This window comes from Diadema setosum, chromosome 19 (genome assembly GCF_964275005.1).
Source record: "Diadema setosum chromosome 19, eeDiaSeto1, whole genome shotgun sequence".
Lineage (NCBI taxonomy): Eukaryota > Metazoa > Echinodermata > Echinoidea > Diadematoida > Diadematidae > Diadema > Diadema setosum.
Window position 1 is genome coordinate 28,803,071 of NC_092703.1, and position 17,510 is coordinate 28,820,580.

At 39.1% G+C, this 17,510-nt stretch overlaps 1 protein-coding gene across 1 annotated transcript in view; it reads right to left on the bottom strand.

Moving 5' to 3' along the window:
* LOC140242674 (X-linked retinitis pigmentosa GTPase regulator-like) overlaps positions 1-16,347 on the bottom strand; it is a 34,771-nt gene extending 18,424 nt beyond the window's left edge. The window contains exons 1-12 of the mRNA XM_072322433.1: positions 16,320-16,347; positions 15,166-15,291; positions 13,886-13,978; positions 12,592-12,810; positions 11,912-12,061; positions 10,621-10,779; positions 8,507-8,665; positions 7,191-7,315; positions 6,396-6,614; positions 5,443-5,596; positions 3,874-4,034; positions 2,260-2,340 (exon numbers count right to left, since the gene is read on the bottom strand). Coding sequence (XP_072178534.1) covers positions 2,260-2,340; positions 3,874-4,034; positions 5,443-5,596; positions 6,396-6,614; positions 7,191-7,315; positions 8,507-8,665; positions 10,621-10,779; positions 11,912-12,061; positions 12,592-12,810; positions 13,886-13,978; positions 15,166-15,291; positions 16,320-16,347 — 1,674 coding nt within the window. The remainder of the gene's footprint in view (positions 1-2,259; positions 2,341-3,873; positions 4,035-5,442; positions 5,597-6,395; positions 6,615-7,190; positions 7,316-8,506; positions 8,666-10,620; positions 10,780-11,911; positions 12,062-12,591; positions 12,811-13,885; positions 13,979-15,165; positions 15,292-16,319) is intronic.
* Between the last annotated feature and the right edge of the window lie 1,163 nt (positions 16,348-17,510).

Genomic DNA, 17,510 nt, shown 5'->3' on the forward strand with positions numbered 1-17,510 from the left:
ATTTCAGCAAGAGTTGCTATCTCAGCAACTTTCAACTGAATGGAGCCCTGAGGTTATCCTACAATGCAGTTTAATCTGTGTCACAGAAAATAGGGTTAAAGAAGGTCATGTCAGATTGAGGCCTGCATAGATCTTGGATCTCCCCCGGTAGAATTCAGATAGGACACTTTTCACACCAACCCTTAAGGAAATCAATGCAGGATGCCACTGGTATGTTGTGTAACCATCTGGGCTATCATAACCGGTCAAAGATGTGAATCTCAGGAAATACAAGCGATCTACACTAAGGCATGAGCAAAGTACATTTTGTGGCTACATTGACAGTGACATATACACGTAGTTGCATACATATGTGATGCACAGATGTTAGAAAGGCAAGGCAAGCACAAATTTGCTGCATGAGAATGAGTCTGCACAGGACTCTCAAGTTGAATGCAATAAGTCTAGAGCCGAGTATCAGTAATGAAAGGATTGAAGAGAAAGAGAAAATTTTGTTGGCACTAGCACTACACCGAGCAGAATGTTAGACATAGCAGGAAGAAGACGTTACTTGTACTCCTTTTTCAGCTAGCCCTCTTCAATCTCACGAACAGAAAAATAATGCTAATCTCCTGCAACAGGCAAACAGCATCAGAGTGGCGGCATGTACTCCATTTTACACAAAACCACCTTGTTAACATACATCCTGTACCATCACAATGTTTTCAGGTTGCTGTATAATTGTCATGCAACATCTCGTATTTGCTGTCATGTAAACAGGAATCATATGGAAATTCTTGTAAATTTTACATGATGTGATACTGGCGCAAAACACGCAAGCATGTTGATGACTAGATTTTGTCTGCATTTACTTGCACTGCTGTTAGAGTAACCTGCTGACGGTCCACAAAACTGAAAACACAATTCATTGCCCTCGACAGAGCGCGAAAAAAATTGATCACGCAAAAATTCTGGCTGTTACACTAAAAGCCATCACATTGGAGGAGACTACCCCCTCTGAAATCCCAAACCCTTTTTACCCCCTTCCCCTTATTCCTGTCCCCTCATATCGATCCCTGGCTTGGGATATAATCGTGAATCTGCGTAACAAATAGTGTACAGCATTATCACTGATCTCTATCTAAGTCTACACAAAGCCAAAGAATATCAACTGGAATTGAACATTACCTGTGTATAAGCACATGCTTTGATGCACATACATTGTATTCTCTGGTGAGCAATTCTATTGTAACAGGCCTGCGCTATTCGTGGGATTAGAATGTACCCCAGTGAGCAGGGAATTAAGCTCGATTCCATCAGGCCACCCTCTATTCCACATGCTAGTGGATCTTTAAAGGACACTGAAACCCAAAGAGAAATCTGGATTGAGTGAAAGCAGCAACATTAGTAGAACACATCAGTGAAAGTTTGAGGAAAATCTGACAATCGATGCAAAAGTTATGAATCTTTAAAGTTTTGGTGTTGGAACAGCTGGATGAGGAGACTACTAGAGGTTATTGCTTCATGTGTGGACAACAATATAAAGAAAATATAAAGGGAATTCCACAGAAATTCATTTTTTATGAAAATTACACATTCCATCAACTTGATACTGACATATGTTAAGGGTAGCAATTCTTCCCCCTGCTTTCTGAAAGCAATTTTTAGTCAAGTGCTCTTTCATTATGCTAAAAAAGTGAATTTTTGTGGAATTCCTCAAACTTTCACTGATGTGTTCTACTAGTTGCTGCTTTCACACAATCCACATTTCTCTTTGGGTTTTGGTTTCCTTTAACAAAAGATGGTATAGTTTTGGTTGAGATAGGGGTTTACAATAGGGTTTTAATTTTTTATGAGACAATTAGAAACCACTTATATGAAAAATAAAAGAGTAAACAATCTAACAGGAATTCAAATTTTACTTGACGGAAAGATATAATAAACAAAGTAAAACAAATTGGTCCTTATAGAAGGTGGGGCCCCACCTTTTTATTAGGACCACTTTTGTTTCAGGATAGCTAAGCAATTTCAAAACCAACATTTGTCATATAAACTTTTAATTTCTCTTACAATTGTATGCTCTTTTATATTTCACACAAGAAGTTTTTAATCATCTCATAAAAGTAAAAAAACTGAATTTCCATCTCAACTTGAACTATACCATCCCTTCAATAATGTAAGATTGAATAATACATAAACACATAAGATTGAATAATACAAAAACACATAAGATTGAATAATACAAAAAACAGAGTGGGAAATGATAAGATCGATGGGTACCTCTTCGATAGGTTGTTTCTTTGAGCGAACCATGACTAAGGGTTTCATGCCTTCTCTCCTCCCGCTCTTTGAAAAGTGCGTCTGGGGGGTGCCAAGGGTTAGAGAAGTTAATCAGCAAGGGCCTTAAAAGGTAGTCAGAAATGGTGTTGGTGTCATGCAATTATACTCTATACGCCGAATATTTTGCGAGGTTTTTATTTTCGTGAATTTCGCATGTCAGCTGCAATTCGTGAAATCAAAGACACGTGAAAATATTGACTCTAATCCCGACATGAATAGGATGTACGCGTACACATTTCTGCGTTCAGTAAAGGACTCCACGACCGCAAATTTAACAACTCGCGAAATCGTCTGGGAAGTCTCGATTCACAAAAATTTAGACTCGCGAAATATACGGCGTATACAGTATTTCTCTCTACTTCTCTCACTCCCTCTCTTTCTCTTTCTATCTCTTTCTATCTCTTTATCTCTCCTTTCCCCATTCCCTCTCTCTCTCTTTCAAGCAATATCTTTGTGTGACATGTAGGCCCTACATGTTAGTATTATTAATCATGTGTCATTTAGACATAAGAGAGCCTCTAAAGGCGCGTTAACATTTTTTTGAATTACTGCACAATACTGTGAATATTATGTAGCTGGTCTTGTATGTCTGCGTATGACTTTGTCTGTGTCTAAGTTTGGTTACATGAATTGTGAGCACTAGCTTCTTTACTGTTTATATTTGAAAGAGGGAACATGACTGCAGCAAGTTGTAAAGTCTCAAAACAAAATATTACTACAATAAATAGCACATGATGAAACAAAATAAAGATATGACAAATAGATATGCATGAAAGTAAACTGTAAACATTACCTACACCATACAGCAGTAGTGAAATAATACCTGAAGATAACGTAACTTTGCATGCATGATTATGACACTTAAACATTATTCACATACAAATACAAATGTACATTTAGCCGATGTCAAATTGAATATGAGAAGAGCATAATAAAGATAAAAACAGATGGGAGCCAGAAGGAAAGAAAGCCATCAATGAAAATTTGCCTTGCTTCAAGACTTTCCTCCAAAGAGGGTCGAAAAAAAAAAGGACAGCAACTCAGAAATTAAGATACACACAAATGGCAGATTCATATAAAATGTAAAACGTTGACCCTCTCATCAAAAGATCGCTACATTCCATTCTTTTCAGATATATCTCATTGGGGATATCTTCAAAAATAAAAAGGGCCTATTAATCCCATGGACAAGACTATTAAAGATATCATTTCAGTTTGCTAGTAGACCTCGATAGACATCAAGAACCAACCTGAATCAGGTGTATCTGGGCAATTACCCCCCGCTAAATACTGGTTAGTGATAAGATTAGAGTAAAGATTATGGCTAAGGTTAGATTTAGGGTTAGAGTTTGGGTTAGGGTAAGGATTAGGTTCAGGATTAGGATTAGGGTTGGGGTCAGGGGAAGGGTCTGGGGTAATTGTCCAGAGGGTAATTGCCCTAGAACCGAATCAGGTACAGTATTACCTATAAAGTACAGGTAGTGTCCCGAATGATAGAAGAGATGGCAAGAGCTACTACCACAAAATGATTAGTGGGTGAACAAACAAGCTTACAGTTCCAAACGGGTCCTGGCCTTCCGGGACTTTTCTCTCTTTGTCATCATCGTCATCCTCGTCGTCATCCTCCACGGCGCTGTCGTCATCGGTTCGTTTGCTCTTCCTCCCTCCTCCATCAGGGCTGTCTCTCCCTTCCCTGCTTCCATCCGTCTCATCTTCTGCAGTGTTGCAAAATCAATGTCATAATAACACAATCTCATTGATTACAGGGTGTGTACAGTTCTGGTTGAGATGAGGATTTAGCTTTTAATGTTTTGTGAGATATTCAGAAACCACTCTATGAGATGTCAAAGAGCATGCAATTCTAAGGGGTATCAAAAGTTTATTTGAGGAAAATCGGTTTTGAAATGGCTGAGATATCCAAAAACAAGATGAAACAAAGAGATCCTAATAAAAGGCATGGCCTGTCATCTTTTATTATCATCACTTTTTTGGATATCTCAGCCATTTGAGAACCAATTTTCATCAAATAAACGTTGAATCCTTCTTAAAATTACATGCTCTTTCATATTTCATAAGAGGTTTCTCATTATCTCACTTAGGAATGTTCAAAACATGAATCCCCACCTCAACCAGTACTGTACAGTCCCTTTAAGCCAATGTTACAGACAACAGGATTTAGAGAAACCATAACAACAAAAACAATTACCATAAGAAAGGAAAGTTTTGTTCATCTCATGCAACATCAGGCTAGCAAGAAAATACAAGCAAGTGAATGTTTTGCACATTGTTTTGCCTTTTTGTTAGTCGTAGTTTTCTTCACGTTCACGAGTCCTGTAGTGTGTAATGTGGACCAGTCATCGTTTATCTTGGTATGTGGCGCCAATGCCCCTAACTGCCATGGCAGTAGTGATCTCTTTGGAGCGATCACTCAATTGTCATAACTCTCCGCAAAATTAAAAACATGTGAAATCCATCTTATCCTGCCAAGCGCAAAAAATTATTTGCGCAAAAAATTATTTGAGCAAAAATGCCCGCTCTTACAGTACAACAAAATAACATTTAACCGCACAGGACTGACATACATTCTTCTACACACAACTTCATCTATCCAACTGATTGCACAGTGCAGACCTACTATACCCATCAAAAAATTTTGCTAAAAACATAATGAATACAAAAATACTGCCTATCTGTTACATGTATGTGGGTTATCTTTTATTTTTTTCAAGAGTAACTGAGCAGGCATGTAAGGTGGTCAACATTCACCCATCAAGATCATGGGGGTCCCAAAGAGTAATCAGAGCAATACTTGTGTGGCAAATTCATCTCAATGAACAAAAATAATTCCCAAATTGGGGAGATTTTATATTCTCTTCTACAGACATAAGTAGATATCAGGGCCTCATTTCATTAAAAGTTGCTATGACAGCAACTTTTGCTGGAATGGCAATTGACATGATAATGACAAGAATCCAGCTTTCTGATTTGTTGCCACTGAAAGTTGCTATTCTAGCAAAGAGTTGCTACGCTAACATCTTCTATGAAAAGGGCCCCAGAAGTTTTCAATAAGTCTCCTTGTAGAATCCAGGAAACTTGGCACCTCTGGTGATGCACTTCACTCACCGTTCAGCTTCAGCTTCATCTTGGGAATGCCGTTCTTGCCGAGCGGCCTAAGGCTGAGGGGCACATCCTTGGAAGGCAGCGACGACAGGGCAGACTTGGGCGTGGACGACCCCAAGGGAGGCAGGGTCCTGCTGAGTGGCGGCAGCGGTGATCCCTGGCAGACATGGGTTTGGACAATGTACTAACGGTCAATGCCTAATCTATCAGGTCCTCAGATCCTTTTGCTGCAGAGCTTATTATCTTTTTCTCAGTAAATTGGCAACTCCCTATGATACATTTACGGGAAAAAGATTAGATGGAGATGGCTAACCTCATTTGATCTGCACATACTCCAATTTTACAAAGATTCAGGAGAGGTTTCAATTTGTTGCCAATTTATGGAAAAATTCATCACTTTAGCAATTTAGAGTCTCTTCAGTTTTACCTCATGTAATACATAGCAGTGGATGACAAAAGTAAAAAATAAAAGAATCACAGCATAAAACATTTGAATACTGTTCAAGGAAAATGCAAACAAAAAATTAAAGTGAATTAAAAGGATTTTAGGGGAACAAAAGGGAACAAAATTTCGCACTTTGTGAAAGATGAAATGCCTTATTCTACTTGGCTTTTTCTCTCATCGTGTGTGAAATCTTGTATCATCCCACTCGTCACCATTCACTATTTTAGGGCTCTCTACTAACTTTTTTTTTGTTTTTCTGGTTGCTTATTCGGGCCACTAAACTCTTTCAATCCAAAATTTTGGTGGCCCGAAAAAGAAATGGAGTAGCCAGAAATAAAGGAAATATAAAAATCAATTGTAAATTTTAAGAGCCCAATCGGGCCACCAAAAGAAAGCTGTTTTGGAAATTTGGTGGCCCAAAAGCAACTTTCAGTGGCCCCCGGCCACTGGGCCACCCTTAATGTTGAACCCCGATAATTTGTATTATACTGAAGAGGAGAATGATTCTCACCTCCCTCTGACGCCTTCTGACCCGAGCAGTGCCTCCCAGCGACCCGTTCAGATCGATAGAGTTGGCCAGCTTGGCTAGGTTTGCTCCCATCACCGCGCTGGAGATGGAGTCGCCTGCTTTGCTGGGCTCATCCTCCGTCGGCTCCTGATCGGAATCAGGGTCCTCCGGAGGGTTTCTCCTCCTCGCCCGGACTAGGGTGTGGCATCCTCCACATGACACCTGGACAAAAATGGTAGGGATTGATAGGAGTAGTACTTACAGTAGTAGAGTCATAGTAGTCGTCATAGTCAAAGTAGTTGTCGTCTCATCGTAGTAGTAGTTAGTAGCAAGAGTAGACTTGTAGTACTAGTAGTACAACAGCGATAGTTATGGAAGTGTCGTAGTAGTAGTAGTAGTAGTAGTAGTAGTAATGGTAGTAGTAGTAGAAGTAGTAATAACGGTAGTAGCAGCTGCAGTCGTAGTAGTAGTAGTTCGCAGTAGTTCTTTGTAGCATAAGTAGTAGTAGAAAGTAGCTGTAGGCAGTTGTTGTTATTGAACCAACACATTTATCATGGCAAAAAAAAAAACCCAACAACAACAAACAAATAAACAAATACACAAACAAACTGGAAATCTTATCATCTTAGTCACTGGAATCAAATCTACAACATACTGAACGCTCACTCCACCTCCACAGAGAGAAGTCCAGCCACGATACAAGCTGAATATGCCCCATAGTGAGTGCACATACTGCAACTCTCTACACAGCAACCACTACCCAGAAAGTTGTACACACAGAAACCTCTTCATTCTCACCTGTTCAACCACGAAACCCTTGAAGCGATGAACCTTGGTCGGGACGAAGATGTTAGAGAAGCTCTCCTCACCCTGAGCCAGCTTACCATGGCGACCGTCTCCAAATGTATACAGGCAGCCCTTGGCTGGGGAGGAGCACAAAAAATAATTAGAGGCATAAACAGACAATTTTTGCTAACAGGTTCAAAAACCTTTTAATAACAGTTTTAAGGTGCTTTGCCACATCCTGCTCCAGCCGGCCGTATTGGGGGAAAGTCCACCCGAGAAATAAGTTTGTCGAACAGAACCAGAAAAATTGGAGTCACAGGATAGTACAATATTTGCATGCAGGGGTTGCATAGAAAAATATTAAAAGTGATTGTAATGATGGGTGCATGTACAATTGGAAAGTTACTTTAATGGAAAAATGAAAATTTCTATCTTATGGTACAGAACAATTGGAGGTGATGTTGTGTACCACATCATGGAATTTCCAATTTGCGTTTGACTGATCACAACTTCAAAAAATCCTAAATTTCTTATTTTTGAAATATCCCAATGATATGCTGCCACATCCTGTCCTTTTCCTCTGATTTTTCAGCTTCCATTCACACAAACTATTTCAGGGCAAACTTCCCCTTCAATAAACATAGAAATATCACATCCGTGAAAAACAGTGTAGCAGTACGCAGTCATAGATGAAGTGAGAATAGCTACTGGACCTGACCAGCATTATACGAGAGGGTTAACTGAAGTGGAAGCAAACATTGACGGTGTAAAACATTGACTTCTTGCTCAGACATCACTACTCTGATGGCATACACAACTGCAAAGTTTCCTCCTGCTGCAACTGTGAACTAAAACAGCAAGTTTTTTTCTCATAAACGGCATTCTTTTCATTGCATTTTACAATACAGCCTATGTCAATAGTGACCTGTAAACAGGGACTTTTTTTCATACTTCACAATCTAAATAAGACCTCCACAACTCAAATGAGATAGACTGATCATTGCACTCTTCTACAAATTATCTGTAGCTCTTCCTATTTAATCACATCATTTTTTCACATTTAGTTTTTGTGTTTTCTGTGATTTCCTTCCAGACACACTGGGACGTAGAAACATGCCTTACATGACACTTCTACCAGAACGATACCCAAATACAGTTTACTCTGAAAATCAATGTTATAAAAAATCATGATCAGACACAGGAACGGGAGCCACAAAATCATATGAGTTATATCAGAACTATCCGTGTCTATAAAGAATATGTAGAGCAAAGAATTTGTACATCTACTACCTTCAGCGGAAACAACAGAACAGGGTAGAATACCTCACCTGTAACAACAGCAGTGTGACTCTCGCCACACGCCACCCAGCGACACTTTGTCCACTCCAGCCTGGTCACCAGCACAGGAAGACTGGTCTGCAGTGCGTCCGGACCGAGGCCAAGCTGACCGCTGGCACCATCTCCAAATGTGTACAGATGACCGCTCTCTATGGAAAGAAAATGTGTCAAAAGGTGAGATGTTAGTCTACACCCATATTTCCTTGCTTTAACCCTATTCTAACTGGGGGGGGGGGGGTCAATTACCCCCCTCGACGTTTCGCGCCACGATTCTGCAACGCGCAAAGATTTTGCCGCGTCGTTTCATGACTTTTTTCATTTGAGTCTCCCGCATATTTTGAGACCAAATTTGCGACGTCCGGGTACACCGTTCTGAAGTTATGCAATGTTTTGCATATGCATGTCAACCCGAAAACCACTCAAATTCATGATTTCATGTGCAAATCCAATGCAAACTGTGATTTTTTGTTTAATTGATATAAATTAGATTATTTCAACTTTTAACCATTGAAATAAATCAATTCTAATGTAGATAAGCTTGAAAAAGTGCCTCCAACAAATTTTGGCAAAAAAACAATAGAAAACAAAAGATCGAAAAAACAATAAAATACATAAGAAATTAACAAAACAACAAAAAACAAAAGAAAATGATTTTGATTGCGCTATTTTTTTACAAGAAAATTGTTTGATGTGTCTTGAGGAACTCTGACACAAAAATTTAATAATGATTCAGTCTTTTTGATGGAGTTATAGGTGAAAATATGATTTCATGCGTTAATTTGCATAATTAATTTATTAAAAAATATGAAATCAAAATTTTTTTATTGTATGATCATGTAATCTTGTAGTTGACATCCGGCTCTATTTTCAGGCAAAATTTTGCGGCGATCGCGTGATCGGCGGCTGAGATCTGAAGGGGGGGGGGGGTCAAATTGACCCCCCCCAGTAAAAACTTGGTCTCAAATAGCCCAGTTAGAATAGGGTTAATGCAACTTCTGCCTTATCTATACTTCTCACTGTGTCTTACTTCTTGCAAGTTGTAGAGTAGCCCTCAACAGCTCAACAGAGAGATTCTAAAGACTTTAGCTAACAAATCTTCTCCGAAACATTACCAACAGAGCAGCATCATATAAACAATCTATTCCCTCTCTAGTATTCTCTGCTATTCTGTCTCTCTTTGCATTAAGTTGAGGGCGGTTTGATTTTGCTACAACATACATTTCCCATAGACACCTGCCCGAGTATACTCAGGACTCATCCTCAATCGTCCTAATCCGCATTTCCTTGACTGTTAGGACAGACCTGCTCTCAATGAACAGCATCATGACCACATACCTACATCTGAAATTCTTTACCTTTAAAATCTACAAAATATATTCCAATCACAAGTATCTCTATACAGATAAACATTAAGCCAAGATGAACTTCATGACACTGAAAGCATAATTATCCAAAGTGTGAAAGGTCATGCTGTCTCGTTGAGGCAAGAATACGATGATGTCCATGATATTCATGGCTATAAACTGTTTTATTGAAGGCTAAAAGACCATCTATCTGTTTACACACTTTGCCTATTTGCCTAGATATTCAACAGTCAGCATAAGATGCCAATTTCAATCATACAAGGACCCATACATCATTTACAAGAAATAATACAGTCGTCATTTGAAGAAAATTTATTACAATCAGCAACAGAGCTAGAACTCATATCTGTTGGGCAGACATTCATGACGATTCTTGTCATGGGTGCACCATGAAGAAAAATGAGCAAAGATGGTTTTATATACATATATAGAGTTTGATCGCAAAAATGAGTTAAGTTTATTTAGTTTGATCGCAAAATGAGTTAACTTCATTCTTGTTAAGTTCAGATATCTGCAATTAAAAGCTGACAAAGAAAATGAAACGAAAATGTAGGACGATTTTAATCGCAATTTCAAAATTATTCCTTGTTATTTTACAAGTGGGGTATCATTGGAAAGGTTTTATTTTATCTGATGGACTTACTTTGAAATGTTTAAGAATGGCGCTCAGCCTATTTTGCAATTAAACTCCTCATATACAAAAGTCTGTAGTACAGACTAACAGAACCCACTCCACATACCTGTAATGACGGCTGTGTGGGCGTTGCCGCAGGACACATACTCCACAGGTTCCTTGAAGAAGGTCACATGTTCTGGCTCCCTGATCCCATCCAGGCTGTCGTTGCCGAGCCCCAGCTTCCCGCCCTCTCCCTCGCCAAACGTGAACAGCCTCTTGTCCTCTGCAGCAGGAACGTACCATACACCCAATGAGTATAGACACATCAGCATATACAATTGTATATACATTTTTTTTTTTTCAATTTCACCAGCACAGTATCGTTTCATATTGTACTAACCTTAAGTTTGTAAATTGTGTCATGCATCAATATTACAATAGTCAGTCTTCTCAAAGCAGGTCTCTTTAAAACTGTGTGGCCACCAAAAAAGCAACATAAGCCTGTGCTTGTAGGCAGGCAACCACAAGACCGACAGATTGAAAGGCATTATTTACTATTTGCAGATCAAACAAAAACCCAGCTTTTGTGCTTCAAAATAGTTCTAAAATGTGAGTTAGGGATAGAAACAAGCAATGTAGATATGTTTATCAGTATAATCAATTTTAAGTATTGTTAAATATGCAAAATGTAAACAATAGTTACAATAAATTGTTTCTAGAATAAACCATAGATCTACAGTTATGGTTTATAGAAAAAAATAGTGATATCTCCATATATTTTAGGCTTTAATGCAAATATATGGTAGGATGTTTTGTGATACAACTGACCTACACATATGCATCAACTGTGATAAGTCAAACATTTTCTATATCACTGTTCCCAATGGTAAGCAATACCTTTAACGAGGACTAGTCCCGAGTATACTCGGGCAAGTGTCTATGGGAAATGCGTGTTGTAGCAAAATCAGCCTGTCTCAATGGGTTAAGTCACCTCCAAAGGACTAGGCAATGGGATAAAGTCAGCGTCTTGCCAAGGGGCACAACCATTGCAGCCAGGGGACTTGAACCAGTGACCTTGTGATTGCCGGTCCCTGGTCTTATCCCCTGGCCACAATAGCTCCTCAGTGCCAGCTGTGATACTGTGTATGCCCAATATGTACCGATGCTCTTATTTCTTGCAAATTTTGCAAGTTTGATACTATTCACAACTTTAAGAACACACAAATCTTAACTCTTATCCCAACATGAACTTGATGTGCACGTCTCTGTTCAGTGCTGCTCCACAATCGCAAATTTAATCACACTTGAAACTGTCGGGAAGTCCCGATTTGCAAAACTTAGACTCGCTAAATATATGGTGTAAAGAGTATCTATATCAGCAGCAGACAGGAAAGACTTCAGTCTAACCCCCTCACCTGTCGTGAGAGCCGTGTGGTAGTAACCACAGGACACCATTCTGACGGGAACGCCGACTGACAGCTCCCTGGGGATGTCAACCTCGTCGACCTCTCCGTGACCCAGCTGGCCTTCGGAGCCTCCGCCCCACGTGTACAGGGTGCCAGTCTCTAGAAAATGATGCAACAAGGGAGCAAAACAGTGACAATAAAAGTGTTGCTCGAAAAAAGCATTCTTCCATGGCAAAGCCTTGTGGCAATTTATTATGATAGTGTACAGGCAAGGTACTGTAAAAGTGGAAATTTGTGGTGTTGAAATAGCTACACCATAAAAGTATTCTAGACTGTATGGTTATTACATGATTTGAAATAAAAACCTGACTGGCTTCCCCTCCAACTTGACAGAGAGGAAAGAGAGGTTCTCATAGCTGTAACATATTAAAAGTTGAAGAAGGCTCTCAATCCTCAATGCTAAGAAGTGTGACAGTTTCATCTTATATCTTACAGCTTGCCAGCTTGCGCTGCCGTTCCATCTAGTTCAGCTGTCAGCCACAGATGAATTTTCTGGCAATGACTAGAGATAATGCATATTAATCATCTAAATCTACTGAGCAAAAACTGAGTGAGTTCACTCTCTACCTTCAGAATTAATTTACATATGATTTGTTTGCATCGAGCCACGAGTCAGGAACAAAACTTACTTGTCAGTGCTGCTGAGTGATCAGTGCCGCAAGAGAGCATAAGGTACTCCTGCTCACCCAGGGCCTCGATGAGCTTTGGCGTCTCGTACTGTTTGGAGTCCCCATGACCCAGCTGACCATCGCCCCCCGCCCCGAAGGAGTGCAGGCGGCAGTCGCGGGTCAGGGCCAGTGTGTGGGACCGGCCGCAGGCTATCTGGACCACACCCGCCTGCTTTAGGCCTGGGAAGAAGCAATATAAATATGCTTATTTGAATGAATTAATGAGAATATACATACACAATATGTGTTTATTACTGCACACTGTGGCACAGTTACATACAGGACAATGAGCAAAGTCGATGCCATCATATCTGCCCCCCCCCCCCTTTTTCCCTCTCAATTGCTTAATTATGTGCATTTTGTTGTTGCAATTTTCCATTGTCAGCATCACTTTACTGCCCCAAACTCTTGTCATGATAAGATCACGATCAAAAACTTGTTCATACAATGTATCTCTCATTGCTGGCAAGACTGAGTGATAAAGGTTCACTGTGACACTGTTCACACCTTCATGCAAAGCAATTTCTACAGAATATATCAGGAACATGAGATTCCCCTCATAAATGAAAGTAGACCACAACTTGTGTTTGTTTTCATTTGTTTGTTTGTTGTTTGTTTGTCAATATAAACAGTGTGGCTTTCCCATGTGTGATTATAATGTACAACACATCAGACAGGACAAATACAGGGAGACATTCCTTTGCTGCTGGAGTGTTGAGAGGGGAAGTGAATTGTTTTATTTACATCTAGGAGTGTTATCATTAGAAGTTCACGAGCCATTTCAAGTGAGATAGCCTGTCAAAGGTTTGGGTGTGGTGGGTGAAAGAGGTTAGGGACTAGTTGTGGTTTAGGCATAGATAAGAATGATTATTTTGTCTAGGATTTGAGACAAGTCATTACTCAAAAATCTAGCTGGCAGGAAGCATACAATATACCTGCCAACCCTTTGATAGATTTTTTTCCCAGACAAACAGATCGTTAAAAATGAATGAATTAATAAATAAATAAGTAAATAAATAAATAAATAAATAAATATAAATACTCGCAAGAACTGTGAAGAGTACAGTGTACGGTAGTGTATTATGTGAAACTTGACAGGTCATGCTGTGGCGCAAAAGTTGAGTTTGGATATCATAATCAGCAGGTCTTAGGCACTATGATTATATAAGTGTGAAATCAGGGGTGCACAGGAGTAACACCATACACACACACGCACATACACACAAAAGACCCCAACATAAAGTTTTAGATTCACCTTTGACACTGCTGGGCTTGTTGCTTGACTTTGTATGGCCAAGTCCGAGCTGCCCCCAGTCATTAGCGCCAAACACGTACAGGCGCCCATTTTCTACAAGGCAAAATACATGCAACAAAACAGAACAAAGACATGTAAAAGTGAAATGAGAAATTCTGTGATAATTATAGCTCCAGAGACTCTCAAAAATATATCTGAATGAAATTATTTTCCTAAAAGCTGACAGTGGTATACTTTTGATGGCAAAGGCTTATATTTACACTGTTATTAAAAAGTGATAGTACACTGTAGTCCCTGAAATAACAGATAGAAAGACAAAAAGAAAAGAAGAAACATGAGTGGAAAGGTACTTTTTCCTCGTCTCTCTAATAAGTATATTTTGTCCCATCAGAATCCTCAGGCTTAAAGGGATAGTATAGCTCTGGTTGAGATGGGAATTCAGGTTTTAATGTTTTGCGGGATAATTAGAAACCACTTAAATATGGAATATTAAGGAGCATACAATTCTGGGAGGAATTAAAAGTTTATTTGATGAAAATCGTCTTTGAAATGGCCAATACATTCAAAAACAAATTAAAACAAAATGATCCTCATAAAAGATGGGACCCCACCTTGTATTAGGACCACTTAGTTTTTCTTAGGTTTCTGATATCTCAGCCATTCCAAAAATAGGTGACAAAAGTTCTACAATGTAAGAGAACACTGGTAATTGCAAGTACATGTATCCTGAATACCAAACTTGACAACATCTGAATTTTCTATGTACAATGTAGGGAAAAGGCATACACTTTTTGACAAAGTTAATGCCATCCACATAATGTACAATGTAGTTCACATGCACAAGTACAATGTATACTAGGAACAAACACAGGTCTTCATGTGATATACAAAAACGCCTATATGACTAAAGAAAAATCTGAAACTAAACAAATAAAATCATATCTCACAGATCCATAAAATTATGAATATGATATATCACAATGCACTTTCAAATCATTCAAATCATCTCTGCAATGGACATCTAAATCAAGATTATGTTCCATCTCCTGAAAAAAAAAAAAAAAAGATCTAGAATATGGATTATGAAAGCTACTGTACATGTATTCCAGGGCCACGTCTTATAAAGACTTCAAATCAATCACAAGTCCCCAAATCAATCGCAACTTGCATTGCAGCTCACAAGAAACTTGTGATTGATTTCTATCACAAGTCTTTATAAGACAGGCCCCAGGGTTTAAAACTATCAATGACAGTGAGCCTGATGTCAAGAGGTTTCTCACCCGTCACAAGGGCTGAATGATCATCCCCACAGTTGACCTGCACCGCCTTGTCATTGCGAATCCAAAATTTGTTGGCTGTATTGTCGGCAAATCTACTCTTCCCAAAAGTGAAGACGGCTCCACTAGCTGCACAAGAGAATAAAAATCCAGGATTTAGAATCGGCTTGAAAATGAGAAAGCCACACATGCGTCTCTTCTCCCTGAATAATGCCTCATTAGGCATTATTATTCTTACAATTAACATAACTTAAAAGCTCAGGATGCCACCATGGATGTACATATCTTGAAGGTAAATCAAAACAACTTAAACTTTTGATATTGCGCCTCAGACTCGAGTTCTGTTTTTCCATCTTTTTGTCTCAGCTCAACCCTTGCTGAGGATGCTGGAGCTGGCTAATAAGCCTAATAAATATTTACTTTGTGGGCTCTACAATGACTCAATGCGTGTCAATACCGTCATGATTTGCATGTCACCAATTTTTTGAACTTTTTTTTTTTTTCCAATGCACTGTTTACAGATCCACATTTATGGATTGATCCTGTTTCGTGTTTTATTTCTACACGTACGGTATAGATCTAGTCTATGCTGTTTCAGTGTTTGCATGCCTGACTGTGCTGTGTAGTGACAAAGTGTGTTGCACTTATCATGGCCCTATGCCGATTTACACATGGGTCTACAGGCCTAAATTTAGCATACAAATTACAATTGACAATTGTGCCATGTGAAGAAGCTGGTAGAACAATCTAAGTAGTAGGTGTGACGAAATTCCTACACAACAGCCGCGGTAGTGACTCCTGGATTAGGGCTTAAAACGTTAGCGCTGGTTACAATGTAGGCCTTCATTCGTGATCTTGTGGGTGCGGCACACAAGTCAACAGCGGCGGTCTCTCGCTCGCTTGTGGCACCGGTACCCCGGCGGCGTCCTGGAAGCAAGCACGGACAGTCCGCGCGCTCGCGTCCAAGCAAAAATTAGCCATAAACTATAATTTCACACGACAGGAGATTCATTAACTCAATGACGTACATGTGTGATAGACATATAAATCTCGTTTCCTACAACAGAAAACTCAAATACTTCACGAAGATAAGTAATCTGTCGAAAATAACATTGGTAACTAAGCAAAAGTACAAGATGTTTACACAACAAACTCACCGGGAATGTCATCGTCTTCGTTCGCCATGTTCTCTGCAAATTACCGTGTTGGTACAATAGAGGGCGTCTGTCTTTTGTGGATTTGTGGATTTACTAGTACATGTGTACTGCAAAGCCGTAAATATTTAAGCTTGGTTGTACGAAAATTTAATGCGGACACATAAAAATAATGAACCGGCATTCGCCCCCCCCCCCCCTTCTTTTTTGTTCTATTCGTCTTTCAATGATACAGGGAAGGACCTGCATGCAATTAAAAAAAAAAAAAAAGATTCTACTGAAATGTGTATTATTAGCATCTCACTTGTTGATCAGTTTTTATATCACCAATAATCACTTTCAAACTCATCACCTTTGACAACGGTTTGTTCGTCACGGAGAAGTAATTATTGCATGGGAGTTTTTTGATCGTATATGCTATAGAAGCGTTAGCTTTTGTACTCTCAATGATAATGTTGCTGCTGCTGCTGATGACGATAACGATGATCATAATGTTGAAAATGATAAATGTATGTATAACCTGTGTTGATTTTTCAATGTGATACACGATGGCGGAGCTGGCGGAGGCGAGCCCCACCTTTATTTTTTTTAAACAAAAGAAACAAATAAAAAGACAGAATTGGGATGGAGACTTTTGTAAAGGCGCCCCGTAGTTTCTGGAGTTCCTGGATCTGAAAATTCCTATCTCCCGTGTGCTCATAATTATCTAAATTCATGCCATATAGTGCCTATTGATAATAATTCTTCTACTATTTTTCTTCAGATTACCCGGATACGCAAAAAAAAAGTATACAAACCAATGACATCATCTGTCAATCACTTTATGTCTTACATGTCTTACAAGGAATTGAGATATTGATACAAGAATCATGTAGAGCTCTGCAAATTCATGAGTTATGGACTTTCGATCAGATCACCATCTCGTAGACAGTGACTATTGAGATACAAGAATCATGTAGAGCTCTGCAACGAGTTATCAGCTGATTTTCTTCGTAGTCCGAGGATCCAAATATAAGATATTGTTGAATAAAAACCTATGACATTTTTATGATAATCGTGAGGCAATATAGAATGAAGATGACAAGTGCATTAAGCCGTTTCAATAGGCTGATCGGATCCTTTGGGAATCAAAAATTTAGAGAAACGTATTTGTGGCGAGTTAAATGTTGCATTCGATTTTCTTTCTTTTTGTTC